Source organism: Xiphias gladius, chromosome 20 (assembly GCF_016859285.1).
Source record: "Xiphias gladius isolate SHS-SW01 ecotype Sanya breed wild chromosome 20, ASM1685928v1, whole genome shotgun sequence".
Classification (NCBI taxonomy): domain Eukaryota; kingdom Metazoa; phylum Chordata; class Actinopteri; order Istiophoriformes; family Xiphiidae; genus Xiphias; species Xiphias gladius.
In genome coordinates this window covers 8,156,893-8,183,832 of record NC_053419.1, presented here as the reverse complement: position 1 = coordinate 8,183,832, position 26,940 = coordinate 8,156,893, and the positions used below count along the sequence as shown (strand labels likewise).

The 26,940-nt window shown below is 40.3% G+C and overlaps 1 protein-coding gene across 5 annotated transcripts in view; it reads left to right on the top strand.

Moving 5' to 3' along the window:
- Positions 1-22,639, top strand: part of cntfr (ciliary neurotrophic factor receptor) — a 227,068-nt gene extending 204,429 nt beyond the window's left edge. For all 5 annotated transcript variants that reach the window (XM_040156591.1, XM_040156592.1, XM_040156593.1 and 2 more), the window contains 4 exons: positions 12,052-12,120; positions 12,502-12,622; positions 19,504-19,630; positions 21,005-22,639. In XM_040156591.1, the coding sequence (XP_040012525.1) occupies positions 12,052-12,120; positions 12,502-12,622; positions 19,504-19,630; position 21,005 (318 nt within the window). In that variant the 3' untranslated portion in view covers positions 21,006-22,639. The remainder of the gene's footprint in view (positions 1-12,051; positions 12,121-12,501; positions 12,623-19,503; positions 19,631-21,004) is intronic.
- The last annotated feature ends 4,301 nt before the right edge of the window (positions 22,640-26,940 follow it).

Here is a 26,940-nt window from a genome sequence, read left to right as displayed (position 1 = left end):
TGACTGACATGACTCTGGGTGGCTGGCTGACTCTGGCTATCTCGTAGTGAATCAAACAGTCATACCTACAGGGATAGACTGAGAAAAAGATTCCGCACGCTGATCTGAGCTCTCTTCCTTGTGTTTTTTGACCAGTCATCATCACTGGTTATGAGAGATGAAGCCACAGGAGTCCACTGAACAGTGTGCTGGTTCCACTTTGTTCCAGCCTGTCCCTGCCATGTGGCTGGGTAGCTAGAGCACTACCTCACTAGCTGTCTGCAAATATCAGGCTGATGTAAAGATGCACAAACAGCAGGAGCAGGTGAATTAGTGTTAGTGATGCTTCTGCTCTATTTTTGCCAAAACTGATTATTTGGGCTGTACTTCTTTGAAGCATCTGGTACGGACGGTCCATAGCTGTATGGGATAACCTGTATAAAAACCTGCATAAACTTACGGTTGTGCAGATCTTTTATTATTGTTACTTAACTGTTTTGCAAATGAAAACCTCATTATGTGATCTTTCCATTATCTTTTACTGTTACATTTGTCAGAGGAAGAAATCATATTGAATTGTGAATCATCCCCAAGCTTAGGAAAAAAATCAAGATTTTACGTTTTTGGCCATAATACCCAGTCCTAGAAAGATAAGATTAGATGATGTTGTTCAAAGTGAAATTGCATCTTCTGTCCTTAAAGCTCAAATTCAAGGAAAGCTAAAAAAAAAAATAATAATTACAGTTTACATTTGTAAGAAGATACACTAGCACATGGTCTCTTAAATAATGACAAATAGCTTTAGGATGTGCATTGTTTTAATATCTTTGAATTGGCTCTTTTCTTTTTGTATCAGTGCCTGGTATGGTATCCTTAGACTGGTACAGAAACAGGAACTGATGTGCAACAGGCTCAATTTCAGGACATTTCCTGTGCAGGGCAACACACATGGGTACTGTTTGATGCTTGCATCTAGACATGCATCATTGCTTGTTGACATACAGTACATCAACACATTATGATATACCGTGTCTTACTCCCTGCATGCATCAGTGCTCCGGAAAAGTGTCAGTTTCATCACATTTGCTCCCTAGATAGGGACATCCTGGTTACTGAACCTTGACCACTACTTCTTTCTGTACTCTGGCAAGTGTCCGGGCTTCAATTGATACAAATCAAATGACGCAACAATATGTGCCATGGGTCCTGTGCTTTGCACTTAAGTGAGTGAACAAACAGGGTCATTTGATCCATGAATTCCCTCATCATTCACTCTATAAAGATGATGATCTCTTTCCTTTAGTCTCAAAATGTTGAAAGTCTCCTTTAATTCAGTAGGGACACTGTTGATTTTTTTTTTAAGGGAATGTCTACGTGATACTTTACTTTGCTCTTCACATTATGTCTGTATCCCAATCTGTAATTGAGAGTTAATCGTCAAAGACGCAAAAGGATTGACACATGAAAATAAATCTGTATGCCTGCAAATGTTCATGAATTGTTCTTTTTCCCATGGCCTTGTGTTGCATTGTTTCCACCCCAACCTCAAACTCCCTTCGCTGAGATGTGAACTCAAACTCTCACAGCAATTAAAGCAACGGTCCAGTAACTGTGATAAGAACAATTTCAGATTGCTCAATATTGTCTTTGTGGTATTAAACTGCATCTGCTATGCTGTAATTGCCCTTTGGGGATGATGCTCAACTCCAGTCAACTGAAAACACACACATTTCCATGCAGACACTCATGCGTGAAAACACAACACATATACAGACAGAAATGAACAGATGCACATACACTCTTAAATGCTGGTGTGCATATAAATAAATACAGATGTACACAAACAAGTTCACATTCAAACGCGTCCTTGTTCTCCTCATTACAAAGATTAATATACATGCAAATGCAATCCAAGCGCTCTTACACTAATCTGCGTGAGTGTATGTGTGAAAACGAGCACACCCAGTCACAGATTATCAGTATTATGCTGACAGACATTCAGCACATGAGAAAAAAGCAGACTAACAGACAAATCTCTATCTCGTCAAGTCCTATTGAGTCTGCTGGAAACTCTTAAATGGGAGTTCATTTCAAACTGTTTTCAATTTCATTGTTTTTGTCTCAAGAATTTTATACAATCAGTGTCATTTTTCTAAATTGTAGTGCAGTGATCAGCCTATGTCTTTCTTGTTTTTAAGATAACAGCACAAACTTCTGTAAAATTATTGAAAGAAGTTGATTTGTATTGGAAATCTACTGAAATAATCTTATTATACTGGAAGATTTTCAGTTTTTTTTTTAAGAAAACAAGACTTTTACAGCTACAAACTACTTGAGAAGATAGTTTTTTTTTACAGTGCATGCACAGACACACACTCCATACTAATACTGGGTAGGGCCTCCCTTTGCTATCTAAACAGCCTCAGGTCTTCATGGCCTGGATTCCACAAGATGTTGGAAACTTTCCTTTGAGATTTTGGTCCATGTTGCATCATTTCTACAGATTTGTCAGCTGCACATTCATGCATACAGTCTCCCATTCTACCACATCCCGGAGGTGCTGGATTCAGATCTGGTGACTGGAAGGCCACTGATGTACTCTGAACTCATTGTCATGTTTATGACACCAGTTTGAGAAAACTTGTTGCTTTGTGACGTGGTGCGTTATCATGCTGGAAGAGGCCATTAGAAGATGGTAGACTGTGGCCATAAAGGGATTCACATGGTTAGCAACAACACTCAGGTAGACTGTGGCATTCAAACTATCATTGATTGGTATGAAGGGGGCCAATGTGTGACAAGAAAACATTCCCCTCACATCACACCACCACCACCAGTCTGGACCGTTGACACAAGGCAGGTTGGGTCCATGGATTCGTGCTGTTGCATAATTCTGACCCTACTAACTGGTGCCTCAGCAGAAATCCAGATTCATCACACCAGGCTACGTTTTTCCAGTTTTCGATTATCCAGTTTTGCTGAGCCTGTGCCCACTGCAGCCTCAGATTTCTGGTCTTGGCTGACAGGAGTGGAACCCTACATGGTCTTCTGCTGTTGTAGCCCATAGGCCTCAAGGTTGGACGTGTTGTTCATTCTGAGATGCTGTTCTGAGTGGTTGTAAAGAGTGGTTTTCTGAGTTACAGTAGCCTTTCTGTCAGTTCCAGTCAGTCTGGCCATTCTCCCCTGACCTCTCTCAACAACAAGGTGTTTCCGTCCGCAGAACTGCTGCTCAGTGGATTGTTATTGTTTTTCACACCATTCTGAGTAAGCTGTAGAGACAGTTTTGCGTGAAAATCCCAGGAGATCAGTAGGTTTGGAAATACTCAAACAAGCTCATCTGTCAGCAACAATCATGTCATGGTCGAAGTCACTGAGATCACATTTTTTCCCCATTCTGTTGTTTGATGTGAACGTTAACTGAAGCTCCTGACCTGTATCTGCATAATATTATGCATTGCACTGCTGCCACACGATTGGCTGATTGGATAAATGCATGAATAAGCAGGCGTAGAGAGATGTTCCTAATAAAGTGCGCAGTGAGTTTATATCTGCATATAATTGCTCACATGCAGGCTGTCCGTGCACTGTCACACCCACATATATGCATCCAAGATAGAGGTCAGAAAAGTACAAACAGTATGAAATGAAATGTCCATGATGTAAGACACACACTCAGAGAAACAGACAGACCCAAGGAATGAGGCAGCCAGAGCAAAGAAGAGAGGTGGACTTAGAATTATTCTTCTTTTAATCTGTGTCCGCTTGACCAACACAGCCTTAGCCTTTCATTCATTTATTTATCCCACATTTTTTCTCCTTTGTCCTTCTGTCTGACCTCCCTCTCCCATCCATCTTGCTTACCCTCCCTCCACCTCACTTTCTTTGTCGCTTTTTCTCCCTCTGTCATTTTCTCTTCTCTTTTTTTGTATCCTTTCTTCACTCTCCTCTCTCCTCCTCTCTTCCCTTCATCCTCAGTATTGTTCCACTTTGTTATCGGTCTTCTCCTCTACCACTAACACACAGTCTTTCACTCTACATCTACTCATCCATGTAATAATGGTCTTTGTATGTTTGCCAAAAGTCACTCTCATCCTGCGAGCACTTAGTTGAATCAATAGTGAGCCAGGAGCTCTGTGCGTGTGTGCACGTGTGCGTGCGATGGTAAGTAGATTCGCATAGATATACTGTACTCCTGTGTGTGCCTGTGTAATCATTCTGTGCTTGCTTCTTTTTTTGTCTGTTTGTGTGCTGTGTGTTTTTGTGAGGAACATCATGGCAAAGAAAAACCAGATTGACACTGAATAAGAGGTCATTCAACTCAATTTGGCACTGAATGCCGTGAAAGCCAAGCAGTACCTGATTTTCTCACTGTTTTAATCTCCCTACCAGCCCTACTCCCTTGGTTCGTTTCCCCCTTCCCACCACTTCCCCTCTCTCAGCAATCCACGGTTTTGCCTTCTCCCACTCATCCTTCCATCTGTCCTTCCATCCATGCATTAAGCCAGGTATCCAACCATCCGTCCCTCAAGCCATCCATTTGTATCTATGGGTGCACATGATAAATGTTTAGACCTTGTTTGGGGAAAACATCCCATCTAAAGGACACTGCCACAGACGGTCCATTTATCAAACCTCATCTTTCTGAGACACACACGCTCACACAAGGCAGATTATGTTGTCACATGTGAAAAGTCAGTATCACTTAGCTCTGCTGACAGAATACATTAAAGTCGAATTGTATCCTTTACTCTTACATCAACATACAAACAGAGATGCATACTGTAAATCTGGTATGAGCTTACAAACCATGCATGTGTGTTGGCTTTTTGCTCTATTTTGACAGAATCTAAGAAGAATAAAAATATATCATTTAATATCAATCAATATTTTGTTCTCATTCTATTAGTCATAAAGGAAGTGCTCTCTCTGTTAAACACCGTTATATAAAGAGGTGTCATGTAGATCAGTCATCAGAGAAAGAGCTGTCTTATCTTTTGTGTGTTTCAAGATCGCAGTCAGGATATTTCAGTGTTTTCTATTTGTGGTGCTTTGGAGAACTTACTGTGTAAGGGTGAACGAAGATGAATGGGGCCACTGCCCTCTCCTCTGCCTCTATTGATTTCTATATCACCATGTCAGTCCATGGGCTGTCAAACACACACTGCTATCTAGTTGTCAAGACACATACACATACACTGTATTGACCTCTTATTGGGAGCTCGTTTCTCATGGCCAATAAAGTTCTGATAGAATGAAACATGGAACTCATCAAAGGTTGTTAAGTTTTGGCAAACAAAGCTGATTTGTCTTCTTCCCACACAAATATGAACACAGCAAGGAAGAGATTTGCCAAGTAATGAAACTTGAGAAATAAAATAACAAACAAATAAATAAATAAATGAGTAGGAATGCTGTTGATTTTGTTGCGTTGAAACTGGCTTAAATTTAAAAAAAAAATAGTCTGCTTTGTAAGATCAGCCATGTGTGCAGCCTTATCGTCCACTTTCTTGAGGTATTTATGAAAAATTTGTAGAAACCTTTTTTTGCCCAGAGGCAACAACTTCCAATGAGCAAAGCCTGCTGCCATTTGGCAACACAGCTGTCTTTGGAGAACAGTGGATCAGCTGGCCTACAGCAGTCTCACTACTCATCATGTTCTGTCAGTTCAGCTTTTATCATTGCATTGGGCAGTAACACAAGGGGGGCATTTTTAAAAAAAGCCCATCTGGTGATTTGAGTGAGAGACTGATGATTCGATTTGAGGCTTTCTGGCAAAGAATTCGAGTAAGGAGAAATAACCAGTGAACTTGCTCACCACGCCTGATCAGTTGATCCAAAGACAATCTGTACATACAATTTTCCGCCTAATGTATTATAATTTCAAACAGGCAGCCAAGTAAATACCTAATTTCCTTTAAACTTCACTGCCAGAGCAAAATTATCCATAAATGAAGCACTGACAGGGTGACAGCTCAGACCGATTTGTGGTGGACGGTAAGACATGTTGTCCAGTAGCTGCAAAGCTGAGGGGTTCAATCCCACATACTTCCTTGCTGAATGCTGAAGTGTTCTTCAGCATTCAGCTGTGTAAGTTTCATTACTTGGCAAATCTGTAATGTACCTCACATTTGCTCCCAGCTTAGTCACTAGTGTATGAATGTGTGTGAGTAGGTAAATGAAAGACTTTATAGAGTATATAAATGCATTTACCCTACATAAATCACTGACAAAGAAAAGAAAATTCTTCCATCCATACATCCATTATCAATGCGTGCGTAACCTCAGGACCTTCCACGGGTGTTACAGGCCTCGGTTGGATCAGCTAACATTCATGCCATTTGTGACAGTTCACGACATTCACCTATAAATGAGTGCTGCGGGGAAATGCTGCAAGCTTTGTTTGTTCAGGATCCAAGAGGTGCAAGCAGAGAAAATCACTTCAGTAACATGACAGAGTTGTGGCAGAAAGAAGTCGGGGATGAATTCTGATTTCAGTTTTATCTTTGATGACGTGTTCATGCTTGACGGTTTTGACATGCCAGTACGACAGCATAAACCAGAGTTAATTCGGAGACACCTCCACCACTGTGTTGTTGAAAATACCACATGCCTTTTTAAGGGTGCAAGGTCTAGCTCGGAATTTTCTATTGACTGGGGGGTTAACAGTAATTGCTGCTATGGTGATTGGGGCTTCAAAGAGAGAAATACTGTCTGAGAAATTACCCCTGGACCTGGCGTTTTTCTCTTCGTGCGTGCGTGCGTGCGTGCGTGCGTGCGTGCGTGTGCGTGCCTGCGTGCGTGCCTGCGTGTGTGTGTGTGTGTGTGTGTGTTGTCAGATGGGAGGAGAGCGCGGAGGAAAAATGGGAGCTGTCAGTCAACCTAATGAGACCAACCTTCTCAGTGCGCACACACAGACACACATAAACGTGCACACGTACACATACACAGACACACACACAGAGTGCCATCGGGCCAGTGGAAGTGCCATATAATTGGGTTTCCTTTCCAGGACAACAGACATGCTCACTGAATTAGATCTGACCAACGACGCCAATTCTCTCCATGTCTCCCCCTCTCTCTGCTTTTCCTTCGCTTTCGCTGTCTCTGTCTCTTTTTTGCACTTCTGTTTCTCTCTTTTCTCAGCCTCTTCGTTCCTCCCCAATTTTCTGTCTGCTCCTCTCTTTCTTTATCTGTTAATCTTCTTAATTTCACTCTTTTCTTCCTATGTCTTACTGTACTGCCTATATCATTTTCTATTCCACCTCTGACCTACATGTAAGTTGCTGTATCCCATAACGTGTGGTTATAGATAATGTAAGTGACAAAATATATTGGAAGAGAGGAGAGGAGAGGAGGGAAAAGGGAAAAAAGGGGTGTATGAAAGCAAGGGTCAGTTCTTTTTCTCATAGTTCCTTATACAATCCCAGAGGAATGTTCACATCTTCTCTCTCTCTGCCCCTATCATTGTCTGGATTTGTGTAGAAGCTCTCTGAGAATGTGGGTATGTGTGTGTATGTATTGTAGCATTAAGCTGTGTGTGTGTGTGTGTGTGTGTGTGTGTGTGTGTGTGTGTGTGTGTGTGTGTGTGTGTGTGTGTGTGTGTGTGTGTGTGTGTGTGTGTGTGTGAGAGAAAGAGACACTGAATTTCAAAGCTTCTCTTCCTCACTCCTAGCCTTTTTTTTTTTTTGTCTGGGTAAACGTTGTATCTTGACCCTGTACCAGAATATTTTGAAACAACGCATTGTTGCCACATTCTGCTGTCTGTCTTGTGTGTTTTCACTGTATCTGTGTCATAAATAAAATATCCAGTAGCCTCTAAAGTGTGTGATCTTTCTGTAACGCATACGATGAAAAGAAAGAAATACTTTACTTAGATAGTTATCAGTTATTTCTTTATTCTTAGTGTTGTTCTGTTTATATACAGTACATTTAAGCTGTGGACACACATATATATATATATATATATAGTATTAAGATAAAATCCAGGGGATATCAACATTTATTTTCCATATGAAGTTGACTGACCCAGAAAACTCTTGCTCTCTTGTGATTGATCTCTGCCCACAGGTATGATGTTGAGATGCATCTTTTGGAAATTATTTATATTTATCATTTATATAAAAGTAAATGAGGCAGGTTTAACCAGCGTGTGTACAACGTGATACGTCTAAATTAAATTAACGCCAGTTTGAGGATATCTAAGAGAACATCTCTTTTGATGCCCTTTCACATATCATCGTTGATATACCAAAGGGTCAGAGTTTAGTAGGAAGTTTTTTACTTCATAACAGAGAGCAGTTGTTTAATCATGATCCAAGTAAAATGTTTAAAATCTCAACTCCTCTTGAGTCGTAAAACTGCAGCTTCTGTGGTTTCCACTGTCGAGTTTTTTGCTGTAAAGCTATTGAACTTAGGGCTAGGGAGCAAGTGGATATGCATTTGCATCTTCATGCTCAAAGAGGTTAGGAAATCCAGGTGTGCTGTGTCTCATGTGGATTCCTGCCGTAAGACCAAGCCACCCTCTCCGTGTTCTTCAGCTCATCGTCAAACATTCATGCTCACATATGCTGTTTACAGTGAACAGACATATGGTGTTTATACATGGAATGAAGAAATTTATCCAGAGCGAGGACATTTAGGGATCATTATAAAATAGACCAATTGTTGGTCAATCCATTTGGATAGAATCTTTATTATCATTATCATATTATATCTTTGGTTTACTGAATAGAGTATATTTACACTGCGTCATTGGGACATGATTATGGTAAGGTAAATATTAGGGTGTTAGAGATGGCAATGTATTTGTGTGTGTGCCTGCTTTCCTTTGTGAATGTGTGTATGTGTGTGTGTGTGTGTGTGTGTGTGTGTGTGTGTGCGTGTGTGTGTGTGTGTGTGTGTGTGTGTGTGTGTGAGTCCCACACATACAAATGCATTTGCACAATTGCAGATACACTTTTTATGAACACTGCATACGTAGATTCTGTTTTCTTTACAGCTCTCAACAGCTTAGTTTACAATATATCATCCCTACAGATGCATACGAAAAGTACATACACACAAACACACACATAAGAAAAGGGAATATACATCCCTTCAACACCACGGAGACGACACACAAGCTGGGTCTTGCAGTGTGAATGTTCTGACAGCATTTTTTGGCAACGATAGTAACAGCCTCTCCAAACTGCATCTCCTACTAGCCCCCCCATTGCTGCCTCCCCCACCTCCCACTACTGCGTGATATTAAGTGCTGCTCTCGCTGCTCCCTGTTTAGCCACTTGGCAATGCAGCAACACATCCATCTCTTTAGAAATGTTTATCAGTAAGTTGTTTACATACTCCTCCACACATACATAGTTCACACACGTGCACACGCACCTATGTATGCACACACAAGCACTAGTTCCAGATCAGCCTTGTAAACGCAAATAGCTGTGCAACAGACATATACTCACATGAGTCTAAATTCATGAGCACAATAGAGAGAGCTATTTTCCCAAACCGCACACAGGCAAAAAGATAAAGACAGATGCACAAATTTACATGAACACACAGAATCAAGCAGATGTATGTTTACAGCTGAACTTTCACAAGCTTTCACAACATAGACATTAATATGCAAACACACACACATGAACACACATGTGCGCATTAGAGGCTATGGTTGGATACACTGGTTGGACTACATGTAAACAGTGGAAAATTAAGCCTCAAAGGCTACACACGTCTCTTAACACACACTAAACATACACTATATATAGTATACTAAAGTATATCAACACATGCGCACAGCACTCAGCAGGAACATCTAACACATGCACACTCGGGTGACGTTGTTATTGCATTCCACTAATGAAATTAAGCCTATAAATGTAGCGCTCGGTTAGGCAGATAAAGCCTAAACTTCCTTCCAAACAGGGGGAATGGGGGAGAGAGACAAAGAATGAGAGCAGATAGACAGAGACTGTGCAGATCAGGGCGATGTTGAAAACAGAGCGGTCAACTTTATAAAGAGGGTGAGCGATGAGAGAGAGATTACAGGAAGAAAGAGGAAGCACAGATGCTGGGGATGTACGAGGGGGTTATTTGTCAGATCGACTGCAGATTTGCACATCCTGAAGAGCTAAAAGGAAAACTCCAGTCGGAGGCTTGGTTACGGCTGGTGGTTGGCAAAAATTATATGGTGGTGTGAGGGGTTTTTGATGAAATCGCAGACTGTTCAGCGTAGCTGGAGATATCAAGAATATGTACAGGATAATTCTGCTTTATTGCAACTTAAGTCTCATTTTTGTAGTTTTGGCCACCATTTCTATCAGTTATATATTATTTGAAGAGAAATCAAAGGTAAATAATAAGATTATTACCCAGACTGTTCATTGTAAACATCCATCCAAACCTGGTTTGCAGTATGGTAGCAATATCACTGTCTTTTCAGTTCTCAGCAATTAACTTGGTCAGTACAATTTTAGCATAACAAATAGAAACCAAAGATCCAAAACCGGGAAGTTGAAAGATTTAACCAATAGGGTGATAGTGGTCAACAAACAATACACATGAGTCTATAGTGAAAAAAAGGGTAAAGTATAATATTGCTTTAAAAACTGATGGTAATGAAAGTATGTTATCACTCAGGAACATCAGGAGCCCTTATTCTACAATGAATAACATTTGCCAACTGAGCCACGATCAGATGTTTCTTTTCTGATAAAGCCTTCTCAGCCCACATAACTCACAGTAAACTGTGTGTGTGTTCTCATTATATCAATGCAGGCTGCATTTTTGTCTAAGTAATCATGAAGACTCACAATGGACTTGGATCTGTCTGTGGCTTTGTCAGCATCCTGAGATCCCAATTGTTTTGAATTCGGTTGAATTGTTGAATCTGTACCTCCACCTGTACCTGGTCTGAAGTCGGTTTTTTGTACCATGCAACTCAAGTCTCAGTCTTTAAAATCTCTAAAAAAAAATGTATGTACTGTAGGTGCAGTTTTTTTTTTTAATGATATTCCTCTCTCAAAGTGTTTTATTAGTATTGGTGAAATGTAGTAAATCTATTGTTGATTCCTTAATTTGAGTGTGTGTCATTATTTGTTGTCCACCTGACACAATAACATAACTATTTGCTAAAATAGTACAATGAAGGATTTCAGATAACCCCCAGCTGCAGATTCAGTTCTGATTCACCCAGCTGTGCGTGGTTGTACAGTAGGTGTGTGGGTAAATCATTCAATTTGACTTCAGGAGAAGTAAAGGCAGCACCCTCCGTCTGCCAATTTTTCCTTCGGTCTTTCAGACACAAGCCAAAGGCAAACAAACAAGTACACACACACACACATACACACACACACAGCACTAAGCATAAATTACAGGGAAGCAGCAAATCATGCACTCCCCAGTGACTCAAACTTTTACCTCATTCTCTGTTGCGCTTTGCAAATTAAAGTGTGCACAAAAGGCTTTCAAATATTGGCACGTATTATATTGTGTTACAAAATTGTGTTGCATTGATGCCAGAGCTTTTTGGTATAATCATCAATTATGCCACTGGTATTTTGCATGCATGTCTGAGTGTTAGTATGTGTGGAGTGTGGAGGCTGCAGGGGCATCAAGGTTCAATCAATTCAACAGTGAAATATAAAACACCGCAAGAAAAAAGCAGTAGACTTGACCTATGCACAGAATAATGAAGAAAGGTGTGTTGTAAATAAATGAGGCCTGAAAAAAAAAATCCTTTAATGTTTTACCCGCCATAAAACATTAAAGGCTCAGGCTTGGATTGCTATACTGAGCACATAATTTATTGGTAGAGCTATGGGTAGAAGGGTAGGACATCCAGTCCAAAAGTTGACTTAGGAACTCATAACTGCCTTTTTTAGTGGAGAATTTTCAGAATTCATGGTGTTGGAAACATTTCATATCCCTAGGGCCATAGAAAGCATTCAGAAAACTGTGTATGGTTTCATATATGCATCAGTTTCATTCCTAAATAAGATTATTTCATTAACTACTTTAAAAAACAGATTTCTCTGATCCACACTGACCACCTGCTCTCTTCTATTGGCTGTTTAGGTGGAGCTATCTGACAGCACGTCCCACACCATCACTGATGCCTATGCTGGGAAGGAATACATCATTCAGGTAACACATTCACCCTACTGACTAATTAAGACAAGTGAAGATGATATCTTCAACCGGATCCGCAGCAAAATGCAATGGGCTCTTCCCTGGCCCACGCCCCATCCCTCCACCAGGTTTGGTGCAATTCAGTTCAGTACCTTTTGCATAACCCTTCTGACAAATAAAACAAGCAAGTCAACAAATGGACATGGGTGAAAACATGACCTTCTTGGTGGAGGTAATAATAAGATGAGTTGGGAAATATAGAGGTTCATGGTGACAAATCAGCATTCTTCTGCAGGTTCTTGCACATTCTACTAAGTTTTCAAATGATTTTTAAACTTGATAATGAATGCCTTCCAATTTACCAAATACATTTTTTACTGTCCCTGTGTCCCGCAGGTGGCTGCCAAGGACACAGAGATTGGAACATGGAGTGACTGGAGTGTTGCCGTCCATGCTACACCCTGGATTGAAGATCCTCTGCCAATCACTTCCACAACTGAAGGGGACTTTTCTACCGGTAGGTTGTAGCATTAATTAAAGCCTGGACCCTTTAATCTTACCCTAGGGTTGCATTCAGAGTTGGTGACTTAAGTCAGATGCATTGGTTCAAATGCAGGTAGGCAGGTAGGTTTTCCAGTTTGTCGAGCCAGTCTACTTTAAAACAAACATTCTCCTTCGCTCAAAAGAAATAAGCCAATGAAAAATCTAGACTGGTACAGCAGATGTCAATATATGCATGAAAATGCTATCTGTTGAAATACACAAAAAGAAATAACAAAATAAAATGAAACTTAATGAAACGAGACTAAAGGTTTACGCTAGTTGCTGAGTAAGGCTGTAATTAGGCACAGCGGTGCTTTGAGCTAAATGCTAATGTGAGTATGCTAACATGCTTACAATTCCGCTGTTCACATCCCAATGCTTAGCATGCTTTATGCTTACCGTGTTCACCATCTTAGTTTGGCTTAGGACAAAGTACATCTGAGGCGTTGTTTGTTTTCCATGTATTTGGTAATAAACCAAAATATTATATAAATTTAGATTTTTACCTGATGTTGGCGCTAGAGGAAAAGTCTGAGGACCACCAAAGTGCTTACAGTGTATCCTCTGGGGACCATGAATGTCTTTTCAAAAATTCTTGGCGATTCGTCAATAGTTGTTGAGACACTGCAATCTAGACCAAAGTGGTGGACCAGCCAACAAACACTTCCACCCCAAGAGTCACGCTTCTAAAGTGGCAAAAAGGTTAAAATAAAAATAAGGAAAACACTAAATGCAAATAAGAATCCCAGTTTAGCCTACAATTTATTGAGATTGCTTGTCATGAGTAGTTAATGATACTCTGATTATTTCCCAAAATACGTAAGTTGAGAAGTCCAAAGAGAGAAAGATAGGGATAGAGTGACCACTGAGTGTGACTATATGTAGGTAGAAGTAACACGAGTATTTCTATAATGCTGTTTGGTTTTTATCTTTCTCATTGTCCATGAGCCGTAGAAATCATTGTGAAGATTATAAAAGTATTCCTATAATGTTTTTTTAACATTGTTCTTAGTGCCCACGGCTGTCACACAGTAAATTTCCTGAACCAGTTAGGTATGAAATTAAGATTCTTTAATAACTCTCTTTATCATTAAATTGAGTACACTATAAGCGTTTGATAGCCTTGAACTTTTATCGCAGTTTAAGCTATAAGATCCGGAAGCCCCAAGACATATGGACACACATCAGCCTGAAAGCCTGCACACTGCCTCAGGGAAAAACTGTGCCATCTTTTAAAAAAATGCTCACGTCTCTCCTAAAACTTCAATCTAGATCACTTACAATAAAACAACACTATATTTCTGGGTTTTTTATGCATGAGAAATTATAATTTAACGTGGAATTCATTATAGATTATTATATTTTGTGTGTTCTCTGACACACACACATATGCTGTATATACTTTCACGCACACACACACACAAGGACAAAACTGTCTCTGGGAATTATCTAGTTGGCACCGTTTCAGTATGTGGCAGAGATTAAAGATGGCTCACTTGTCAAATCAAAACCTCTCAGCGCACTGATAATCCCTGAACAACAAGGTGTACATTCCAACTCTGAACACTCTGTTGTACACATCTCTCTGACCACACTGGAATAGCAAAGCAAAAATGGCAGGACACATTTCTGAATGAATAAACACTGAATGTAAGTAGACAGGTTTTATAACTTGCATTCCCGCCTTGGTCTAGGGAGTCTTTATCTGTTTATCATATCAGGCTGGTGAATACCACATTATAATATTCAAGACGGAATTGCAAGACACACTTCACTTCAAATCACTATACAAAGGTGTTCTGTCTGGAGTTCTGTGTGTGGAGATGCAGTTAATCTCAGTTGTTTAATCTGAAACTAAAGTGGTTTTATTTCTTGGCCGGGAGCAGTGACTTCCTGTAGTCTCCACTGGGTGCCCAGCACCCTCACTGCAGGAAGTAACTGCACCCAGCCAAGAAGTAGTCTCATACATAACCCACCCTAAGGCCTCTTCTTGTTCTTACACTCCAGATTTTTTACGGATTAAACAAATGAGCTATGACGTGATAATTAGTGAGCTATAGAGCTGCTGGCTTGCAGAGTTTGTTGCTATTTGTTACATTGTGCTCACATTAATACTAGCTTTACAATAGAAGGGTTTTTTTTTTTTTTTTGTTTATTGTTTTTTTTTTGCCGTGGGTTGTACCTCTAAGGCCACATGCATGCTGCCGTGATTGGTGGAGGTTGTTGGGCTGAACTCAGCCTGACAGTATTTTTTGATTTACAAGTGTAGGTGTGAGTTTAGGTTAGTGCATTAATACTATAGCACATTTACACTGTATCCTTAATTGTTTTGTACTGTCATTAATCTCTCACTTCTGGGTCCAACCCTACGCCCTCGCATGTCCAAGTACTGATAAAGTCACGAGGGTAAGCTGTTTATCCATCAACTGTGCAATATGAAATTTACATCGTCAGGGCAAAGGAGTGAAGAACTGTCCTTACTGACTGACTTACTGCCAACATGAACCCAGTCTGAAATCTTTCTGTCTACCTGTCTTTCTCTGTCTCCCTGCCTGTCCATTGAAAATTTCTCAACTCTCAAAGTTTTACAGTACAACAGTGACTCCTGTTGGCCACGAGCGGCACTACACACTGATCATCACACAGTCAACACTGAACGACGCTCGCATGCCTAAACACATGCTAAACAGTACACGGAGAACCTGCGGCCTGCTCTAACTCTCCCTCACACACAAACATGTATAAACAGCACCAAGAGAACGTGTGCGGTACCTCACTCTGATAACATGCAGTGTACACGCACACACACACACACACACACAGACACACACACATAAACACTGACTCAGTACACATTGTATTATTCTTGTTCTCAGGGAAATAACAGGAGGTTATTGGGATTCTCCTCATGCTTCCTCTCGATCCAGCTACCACTTCCCTGCTTCCCTCTCTCCTTTTTTCTGTTCTCTCTTTCAGTGTCCTCTGTTTTGCCTCTGGGTCTCTCTCTCTCTCTCTCCATTTCTGTCATTTTCTTTTCCCTCTCCTCTCACTTCTCTCTCTATCGATTGCTCACTCTTCATGCCTTATCTCTTTTTCTGGCCTTCTGCCACTTTCTTTACAGATGTTATTTCCTGAATGACTGATTGCATCTGTGTAGTGACTGTGTGCAGCTACAACTGCTTTGTTAATATCAATAAAAGGACATCAGGGTTGGTTGTTGTTTCCACTGATGGATACACCGTTTCTCTATGCTTATTTTTTCCCCTCTGGTCTTTTTAAATAAAGGCAGTTGAGAACCAAGATTCATTGGGTACTCTTTCATCTGCCTGTTTTCCTGCACATTTTCAATTTGTGCATTAAAAAAACGGCAAGGAATTGCCAGAATTTTTTTTTTTTAAGTGATGGAAAGTGTGGCTTGGAGAAAAGGAGAGAGTGCAAAAGGGATGACAAAACAGATTTTTCAAGTAGACATTGATGTCATGGTCCGCTGTTGACACACGATCAAGTCATGCTACTACAGCAACAGTTGTATGCCTCCACTTCACCAAAAATTCTCAAACAAAAAAAAAAAGAAGAATGGAGCAGAGGTGTCCAGGGTGTATGTAACCATAGCGTCATTTGTTCAAGTCCAGACAGGGCCCTTGTTGCTTGTTTTATTTGGCCCCTCTTTATCATGGTAGTGAATGATAAAAACACCACAGGGACAAATTCATCCATTAATATTAAGAAACAACACAAATGCTATCTTATCTTGAAAGCAGCAATAAATTGCCATTGTGTATCAGAGTTACTGATGCTCAGTTAATTATGTAATATTGTCATGTCTTGAATGTTTTTGCATACAGGCAATTAATGGAAACACACAGATTCACTTAAAACTATTGAATAGAAACGTGGCTGTTGGATGGGAATCAACTAATTATTCAGTTTGTACTCGCCATTTTGTAACTGTTGCACATGAAGCATAATCACATCAGCAGGGAAACAAGGAAAATATTTGTTTGCCTGTCGATGACCAGACCGATAAACACTAAAAGTTCAGCCAGGGCCAACTTCTGTTTCAGCTGACCAGCTTGTTAACATCTACACACTGACCAATATTTCCTGGCTGCTCATCCGAAAATAAGAACAGACTTCCTGTGCTTTATTGATTGTGTAGAACACAGTCAAAACACACAGTTACACTTTCTCCATTTCCTCTGTCTTTCTATCATCTTGCCTCTGCCACATTTCCTCTACTTCCTTTTTTCGCTTTGTTTCTTTTTTTTTTTTCCCATCCATGAGGTCACACATACCTCGTGGGGATGAACCAAAATTGTGGCTCGTTGCACTTCAGCATCTGTTCTGTTCCCTGGCATCGACACCTTTATTTCGTATAACAGGGCTAGTGGAGTAGCAGACAGACAACACTTGGAAATCCCTTCCTCAATGACTGGACCATTTCCTAGCATCCGCAGTACCATGAAGATCATCTGAAGCTTTAAAAAGTTGCCGCCACTCTTAGCGTTGCAGCCATCCAGGATATGTTTCTGTCTCACCCACTCTGTGAAACAGAAACTGGACACTGTCTAGCACTAAACCAGCAACACTACATACCACTTCTTATATCCTTCATGTCAAGAGCTAGTAATAAACGCTAAGTTTCTTTTTCAAGGTATGTCGTAGAGCAAGCTTATATGCATGCAAGTGCTGAATGAGCAGCCACCACCACAGATTAATGTTGAGGGCAATGCTAAGATACCTTAAGGTCCTGTTGCTTTGTATTCTGGGGTTCTAGAAGTAAAAGTGCCGTCCATCGACAATGTAAGATGACTGACAGCTGGAGCACCTCTAAGGCTTGGATTGGCAGGAATTATCAGTGCAAAAATCTAGCGACTGAGTTGGAAAAATTCTGGATATACTGAGCCAACGATTCAAACCTGTGTATATAAAAATTTAAGCACAGAAGTTTACCTCGAGTCCCAAGGTGCATTTTGATACAACACATTGATCTTAAAATTTAATTGTGTGCACTGCTAACAGCAAGTGGATGCTGAGGTTTAGGCTTTGTAGATACCCATAAAATACATCCAGCATCCAAGGTCTGTTGTTTTTTTTTTTTCCTGCAAAGACAAAGCATTTATATTTGCTACAGGTCTTACCGGGTCCTCCTTCATAGCAGAGGCAAACCAAGGAAGAAAACCTAAATCTAACTTCAATCTAAGCTTAAAAATGGATCATCACGATGGATGATCACAGATTCTGCGTTCATGACTTTTCTTACAGTCGCCTCTTACGTTGGTGTACCCTAATGCCTCAGACGTCAACAGTCGCACCGTAAACAGGCGGGGTAGTTCGAGTTGAAGTCATTCAGCAAATATGATCTTATGAGCTTCTCTTCCCCTAATGCATTCTCCCCCCCCCCCTTCTTTTTCCCCTTTATTTTTCAAATTTCCCCCATCACTTCTCTGCCTGCCCGTTTTGCTCCCTCCCTCTACCTTCCCCTCATTTTTTCCCCCGCCGCTGTCCATCGCTCCTCTCCCTTCCTAACATCATTGTCCTGGCTCCCTCTCTTTCCCTGTCCTCTACTAGCTTGTTACATCAACGTACAGCCCATAACTGTCTCTCCTCGTCACCATCGCATTATTTCCACATTGTTTTTATTTTCTTCCCCACTCCAAAGCACAGTGTTTTGCTGCAGCCTTGAAGTATTGCACTGAGCTGCTGAACATGTTAAATGTGTCCTAGTTCTCTCTCCGTCTCTCTCTCTCTCTCTCTCTGGCTATTTCACACCTGGCTGCTTCCTTCTAATATCTCCCAACTCCCAATGCCGTACCACAAAACAGTCATTAATTAGAAGGAGAGGGAAATCATACTCTCTCCAGTAAAAATAATGCTTTGGGTTCTAGACCGAGCAGCCAGCAGTGTTCATGAGTTAATATCTATTGTGCTGCCTGCAGCTGTAGCAATGGCCCCATTTTATAAAACATTAAACTGTGATATTTTCATTTGCCATGCAACATAAAACCAAACTGAAGCACTGAAAATGGCTTAAGCGCATAGGAATTTTCAGCATATTTATATTTGCAACAAGCTTTTTTAATTTGTACAGAATTGTACTGACTGGAAGTGTAGGGGAGTTTCACAATAACTTTCTTTGTATGAGTATGATTTATTGATTGTCCTGGGATTTTACCAGGTCAAAACGTGAGACATGAGCGTTTTTTGCTTTCAAGCCCCAACAAACAATAAAAGTTTCAAATCCTCATTTTTGTGACTTAGGTGGGACTCCAGTCGGTCTACAGCTCTCGTTAAGTGCTGTATATCTAAATACACAGCCTATCATGGGTCTGTAAATGTGTAGGTTTTCAAAGTCTGTATTAGACCGTCTCCTGTCAGCAATACATTAACTTCCACAATGCATGTTCCCCCTTTTTTTTATATCCACCTCCTGCTCCATTCACTGTCTCCTTTAGCTCAGGGTTTTTACCACATGCTCTGTTTCCCTTTCTCTTCTTTCAGTCTATCTATTTTGCTCAGTTTCTGCCCTTCACTATCCCCATTTCCCCGCAGCTTCAAGATTTTTTTTTTTTTTTTTTTCGTCCAGTTCACTACATAACGGCTTTGACAAGTCCCATATTGATTGTGCTTGCAGATTAGAATTGATTTCGCCATGCACTGTATTTTCCTTTCTGTTCAGTTCTTCCCGGTATGATGAATACATTTCAGTGTCCATTCATCAAAAGGACGTTTTGGACATTTAGCACCGGGAATTTAAAAAAATAAAAACTGAAGGACATATCAGAACAAGAATTTAGAAGAGTTCATTAAAATATGCCATGTAAGGATTATTGTGTTTTCTCATTGGTTCTCCAGAGACTAAGACCTCCCCCATACCGTCTTCCAACGCACCACAAAAGGCTGAACCTCCAGTGGGCAGAGCTGCCAGGCTCCTCACATTTTTCTCCCCTTTGCTGTTAGGAATGCTGCTGCTGTTCATGTGGTAAGGGAACACAAGCACACACACACACACACACACATCGTGCAGTGAGTCTACAAGCCCTCATCTTTGAATTGATCTTGAACTCAGACATTCAGTCATACATTGGCAAGTCGATGCATGTCTATAGATGTCAAGAGGATATTTAATAGAACAAGAGCAACAACGATTGGGTCAGTTTTTTTTATTACCCAGTAGGGGGGGGCTTTCTTTAATTTTTTTCTGCAGAACCCCGTAAGGGATTGAAGTAAAATCCAATCCAAAGCTGTCCCATTTCATTAATTTTAGAGGTTTTACACTATAAATCATGTTGTAATAGTCTGCGTCCTGTCGAAGATGTAGACGTTAAACAATGAATGCAGAAAAGCTGAATGTCCTGGACCGCAGCTAAGTTGATTATAGAGGTGTGCAAACAGGAAATGTTTTTTGCGCCCCAATTCTGGGCGAAGAGAAACACTGACAAACATCCCTATAATAAGACTTTAACGAAAGGACATGAAACATGCATCTCCAAAAGAACACCTGCTGCTCCTTTTAACCACCGGAGGGTGAACCGAGTCAGGTCTGGCTGGATAAATATGCTAAAGGCACATTCATGCCAGTGTCCCTACAACACCACCTACTGACCTGGAAATCAATCATGTGCAGTTCACACATAGTGTTATCCATCCAGATCAAGGATGACAGATTTATGATTTGTTTTTGCAATCTAGGCCTACAGCATTTCAATGAACGGCAATGTGTTAATGTGATCACTCACACCAAAGGCAGATAGCTAGATAGAGAGAGAGAGAGACAGGTGGATGAATAGACAAACAGCCATGGTGGAAAGGTAACTAGGTACATTTACTCAAATACTGTACTGTAGTACAGTTCTGAGGTACGTGTATTTTACTGGAGTACTTCACTACATTTTGAAGGGAAATATTGCAATCATTAGTCCATTCCGTTTGTGTGACAGCAGTAGTTACTAGTTACTTTACAGATTAATGTTTTAAATAAAAAATGTGATAGGCTTATAAAAGATTACAGGAAACCAATGGTCCCCAACCTCTTACAAAAAAAGGGCAGTATCAATTTCAGGCTCCTTGTCATGTCGTGCCAGAGACATTTCCCCTCAAAACTCCCCAGAAGGTTTCATTTAAACATCTGTCCATGGTTTGAAGTTTTAAAATGAACAAGTATTTCACAACAAATCCCAAACACATCCAAAAGCATAAATAAAAATGAGTGGATCCGAACTTTTCTTCTTTCTTATCCCATCATCATTTTTTGGTACTTTTAATTAAGCAAAGGATCTCAGCACTTGTTCCACCACTGATATATAGATGGATCTAAAACAAGATACATAATTTATGCTTCTGTCTCTTTCTCCAGATTTATATGTCTTATTCCTGAAGGAAGACGAGAAGTGAGGAGAAGAGGAAGAGGAGGGGGAGGCTGGTCTTTTTTCTATTTTGCACATGTTTCAAGGATACAGTGCATTGATCATTTCTGTCCATCATACAGTTACTCACCACAGTTACTTAGACATAAAATCAGACGATGAGAATGCGATTCAGCATTTTTGATTGAACGGTGACAAAGAAAATCTTCAGTGGAACTTCTGAAAGCGGCATCATCACCAACAACAACAGCAGCAGCGACAGGAGCAGCAACAACCGCAACAACGGCAGTGATATCAGCACCAATAGTCTTATATTACACCCTGGTGGCTTTTAATGTGCCACAGCAGACTGATATGTTTTGGAAGAAAACAGTTTGGTTTGGGAATCTCCTCTTCAGAGCAAGAAAATCAACTCCTAAGATGAGAAAAAAAACCTCCTCGTTACCTTTTTTGTTTCGTTTTTTATTGATCAATTGATAGTCTTAATTTTACTTTAACTTTCTTCTAAAATCCAGCACTGCACAGACAAACACACACACACATATAGAGGATGTGTGTTTGTGTGTATAGTTACCATAGCAGTCCCCACCCATACAGCTAAATCATCATGCCAAAGACTCAACTTCACTCCCGACAAAATGGTTCCCAAACAATTCATTGAGCTTCCTGAAGCCTGTGCCTGACTTCTTCATGGGTTGAAAACCCCAGAAAGTTGTGTGTGTGTGTGTGTGTGTGTGTGTGTGGGTGTGGGTGTGTGTGTGGGTGCACAACACCTCATCGGTACCGACTTAAACGGTATAGGAATCAAATTTGGGATTAATCTGAGGAACTCTGCAGCTCCTGTTTGTGTAAACCTACCATTTAACAAAGAAGCCACAAAAATACTCAATCAGACTCTGAATCTGTTCGCCTCCAACGACTGAATCAAACTGACGGAGCAAGTTGTTTTTCGATACGAGGACTAACACTTTGAAGAATTCAGTAATGGTAGTCTGGTTTATTTAGACGATTAGCTTTACATTCTGCTTTCAGCAACTGGAAAATAGGACCTGGATTGTAAAAAAAAAAAAAAAAAAAAAAAAAAAAACTTAAGTGGAATTGAGACTGAACAATTCTTTGCCCACCTATTTTTGTTTTTTGGTTCAACTTTGTAATGTGGCGACAAAGTTGGTTATTGAAACATTCATACAAGCTATGTTGGTTTTCCCATTCTGCGCTGTGCTGTAAAATACGATAACACAAAACTGTTTGCTTTCCAAATTCCAACGCCTTTACAAACATAGAAAATTGTCTTTCTGCAGTTTACATTTCAGTAGCCAATATCACCAGTTAATATTATGTTATTCAAAGGAATATTGATGTGTTTTATTGTATTTTTTTTTTTTATTTTATGGACAAATAATAAAAACACACATATAGGACTTTAGGTTTTTTTGTTTGTTTTTTTCAGACATTCATAATGGCTTAATTCTCCTTGATCCTATTTTGTAAACTATGATATGTAACTTTAACATTGAACAAAAAGTTTATTATTTAATAATAATAATAATGTATGTATTAGCAGTAGAATGTCGTAACCTGTACCTGGGGTCTTTTTTATAGATGTATATACAATGACAGGTTTCAACCATTAAATGTGACCATTTCACAATGAATGATGACACACTGGCCTCATACTCATTTTGCCTTTCGAGGACTGAGAACGCAAAATATGAGGACTGCCAGTTTTCTCCCGATAACTACAAGATAAATGTGAGGTGTCACGGAAGGAGCAGAGAGACAGTTTCTTAGCTGGCATGAATACACAGCTGCAAAAACTTTTCAGTGAAATAACAGTGATGAAGCATTTCTTGCCTCCCACATTCAACCATTAACAACCACTGCTTCATTTCAAGGTTTCCAAATCAAGACTTGTGACCTTGCAGAAAACATTTTATCTCAATCTGGCTGGGCCGTACAAGTCTAATTAAAGTTTCAGATGAGCTATACTGGCATTGCATGGGTGATCAGTGAAGGTTAATTCTGTCTTTTGGACTGTTTGGGTGTGACGCATCATTCTCTCTACACTCCCGTTTTTTTTTTCTTGACGCTTAAAATGTATCCTCAGTTGGTACGTCAGTGCAGGGGATTAGTGTCCATTCTTTCTTAACTTTTTATAGCATCATGCCTCATCCAGTCGACTTTAAATATGAAGGATTTATAACGTTGAGCACAAAGATGATTACTGGTGCATTTATTAAAGAAAGGGCTAAAATCAGTTGACCCCGTCTTCGTCAATGGAACCAACATTTTGAGCACTCAAAAAAAAAAAAAACATCAAGACTTTACAACAGACTGTAGCAGAAATTAAAGCTAAATTATGCAATATTTTTGATCCTGGATGAAGCCACTCCCTATAATGTCAAAGGATTACTAGTCCTGCTGCTCACATCTGACAAAACAACACATTCCGCAGCTGTGAAGCTTTCAGCCACTTTTTCAATATTGTTCTGGTTCACAGACCTGTAAGGGATCGTTCACCTGATGAAAACCAGTTTTGTCCCAAACCTCGTCAGCCACAACTCCCGGGGCCGTCACAGCCAGTTACCAAACATGCAGACTGTTTTGGCAATAATTTTACTGTTTGCCTTTAATTTCTCTATAAAAAAATAAGTTTGGCTCATGTGGGGCTTTGTTTATGATCATCTGACTGCTTGTGTTTCGTGCCGTGTCCAAATTATTGGCTGTGTTGCGATGATCCCAGATCTGAGCAGTTCATTTGGTGAGTATGACGTTATAACTGCCAGAACAACAGTATGTGGTAAGTGGTATGTGGTAACCATACTGGAGTTTACACATGTGGCTGTTTGAATAATAGCATTTCTCAGACACTTACAATAAAAACATACAGTCAGATATATTCAACAAGAAAATAGGAGGAGAATAAAATTGGAGATATAGTTGGTCAAAATTCCCCTTTTGACCTTTGCCTCTCTCTCGCTCTCCAATCTGTCTCACTGCCTCTCTTCCCTCTCTCAAGCTCTCTTTTTTTCATTATTCTGACAGGTTCTGGCAGGCCAATCTGCAGACCTAGGACAAGTCAATACGCCATCTAACAGCTGTCAGCTGGACTCCTGTGTGTGTGTGTGTGTGTGTGTGTGGGTGTGTGTGTGTGTGTGTGTGTGTGTGTGCGCAGACAAAAATGTATCTGCTTGCGTGGATGTTGCATTCATTACTCTTTCCTTCCCTCTTCCTCTCCTTGCTTATACTGGCCTGACATGGCATGAAGTGAACAAGGAGGGTAAAGAGACCACAACAGAAGAACAATGAGGACTAGTCTTTTATTGTCCTTGTTTTTCTTTGTCTTGTAAATAGTCAGAGAAAGTCATATTGTTTTTGCACTTGTGGCTAATAAAGAAGAGTTAAGAAGTAGCGTTCTGGAACTTTTCACCTGATATTTCAACTGAACTTTAATTAAATGGCAGTTGAAATGGTCAGCCATGCTCTCGTTGTCTGCAATCGCAATGTGATCCGCATTAACCTCAAGTATATAGGAAAGAGAGAGTGTTTGTGTGTGTGTGTGTGTGTGTGTGTGTGTGTGTGTGTGTGTGTGCGTGCGTGCGTGCGTGCGTGCGTGCGTGTGTGTGTGGATACGCCATCCAGAGCCTGTCAGTTTCAGCAGCCTTGCTCTGCTCTAATGACTAGTTTGACCTTTCACTTATAACTGGATGAATGACACAATCTCTGCTTCCCTCTCACTTCTGCCCTGGCTTCTTGCTCTCACCTCCTTACACACTCGACTTACCGCCTCTGTCTTTCCTCTGTGACTCTCTCTGTATGGCTGTGTCTGTCTGCCTATATCTCATTTTATTATCTCTGTCTGTTCTGCTTTCTCACACAGAGTTTGAACTTCCTCTTTGCGCTACCTATTTACAGCATCTCAACGCACATTTTTATCTTACTTACTTAATTTTTTAATCTTTCTCCCTTCTTCCTGGCATTATTACAGCGGTTAATTTTCACACCATTTCGAAGCAACATATACATTCAATCCATCGAAACATATGGCTCGTTGAGTACACTTGTGCTTGTGCTTTTGGCAGCAATATGTTGTTTACTTTTCACAAAGTATGAGTCCAACTTTTGTTTTTTTCTTTTTCTTTTTTTCGTGCATTAATGAAGAAGCATTCCGATTCTAATACTTCAAGGCCACCTCTCTTTGAATTTACAGATTTTTAACAAATCCCAAAAAAGCACAATGGAGATGAATGCTCAAACATACTTTTGTCTTAATTCTTGCTACTTTGTCACGTCCTTAAGCTACTGACTTTTTTAATAACTTTACACTGGTGGCAAAATGTAAAACTTCATTACTTTTTTTAAGGAGAAAAATGGAAATCCTGCATTTGGCCACTGGAGGGCAGCAGAGATAACCTCCTTACTGTGCGCTGTCTGTGGTGCTGAAACATTCAAACGCAGTCATTATCACTGTCTCTCTCTCTCCGTGGTGCTGAATAATTCAAACTCATGGTATATCCCACTTCTATTATTCCATATCTCCTCTGTCCTCTGTCTTCATGTGAGCCACAAATCAGTCAAGGCCACCTTCAGAATAGACAGTCCACAACTCCTGTTATCATTCTGCCTTTTGCTCTGTGTAGGAGTATAGGGTTTCTTTAGGTCTGGCCTGATAGGTCTTTGCCTGTATACCACAGAGCTTCAGTGGCACATGTTTAGGACTGCGTACTTGATAGCGTTTGTTTCATGTCACAAAAATGTGTCTTGAAAGGACATCAGATGGAGAATAGCAGGAACATTGGCGGGGAGTTTGCAGCGAGCTCTCAAAACTCTGCCCGGCCAGGTTCCTAGAATCCTGATGATCTTTGGCTCTCAACCGAATCACAGAACTGCTCCACCAACTGCTTGTCAATACAACAGAACACACTTGTAGCCTCTGACGTCTGTGAAGAACCGAAATCGTAGGTTCATGTTGCCATCCAGCACAATTACTGCCAGAACATTGCTTTCCAAGACTTCTGCAAAGTGCAGAAATGTTACCTACCCGTGATTGCGCTAATCTTGTCACTCGTTTCAAGAAGCGAGGCTTATCCTTGACCAGATCAATTTAGACTATTCATTAAACTCAAAATCGGCAAGCTTGGTGAGCCACTTTGTGTCCTCTATCAAAAATTCACACAGTCCACCGGGAAGCTGAACAACCTGATCCACAACATTTCGGGATAGGATCATGTTTTTTTTCTCGCTTCAGGTTTCCCTGGAGAGTAGACAGGTCTTTCAAATTACAAAGCAACTGTGGACACTGCGGCTCCATCCCAATAGATCAGTAAATCATGGAGCACTATGGGAAAATGAGGATCAAACTCTGTCAAGATCACTGAACAGACACCGTCAGGGGGCAGACAGACCATAAATGGAGTAAAAGCAAACTCCAGATTGAATTTGAAATTCTAAACGGCTTCCTACTGAGATACAGTAAAGAGAACCAGGCTTATTAAAGATATCTCATTAAAAGCCATTAAACTTGTCTGTACAGATATGATATTTGATGTTTAATAGAGACGTTATTAAAATTGGATTTTCAGTGAGCAGTCAGATTTAAATTTAATGCATGGCAAGTTGCAGCATTTGAATTGACACACCTATTTAAAAAACCTCCCCTCAGCAGGTTCCTCCTAATTTGAAATATGGGAATCAGCCTTATCTGCCAGTCAGGTTTCAGTATTGGGATTATTCTGCCTGCTCATCAAATAAGTACTACTGTAACTAAACCAGAAGCCACATTGATTTGCAAAACAAATACATGTTTTCCCTTTATTTTATCATACGTCTCTAACACATGTTGAATTCTAAATCCTGAAACATCAGTGTTAACTTCTGTGAAAGAATTACATTTCTACATTTAAGAAGAGACCAAGACTGCAGACGG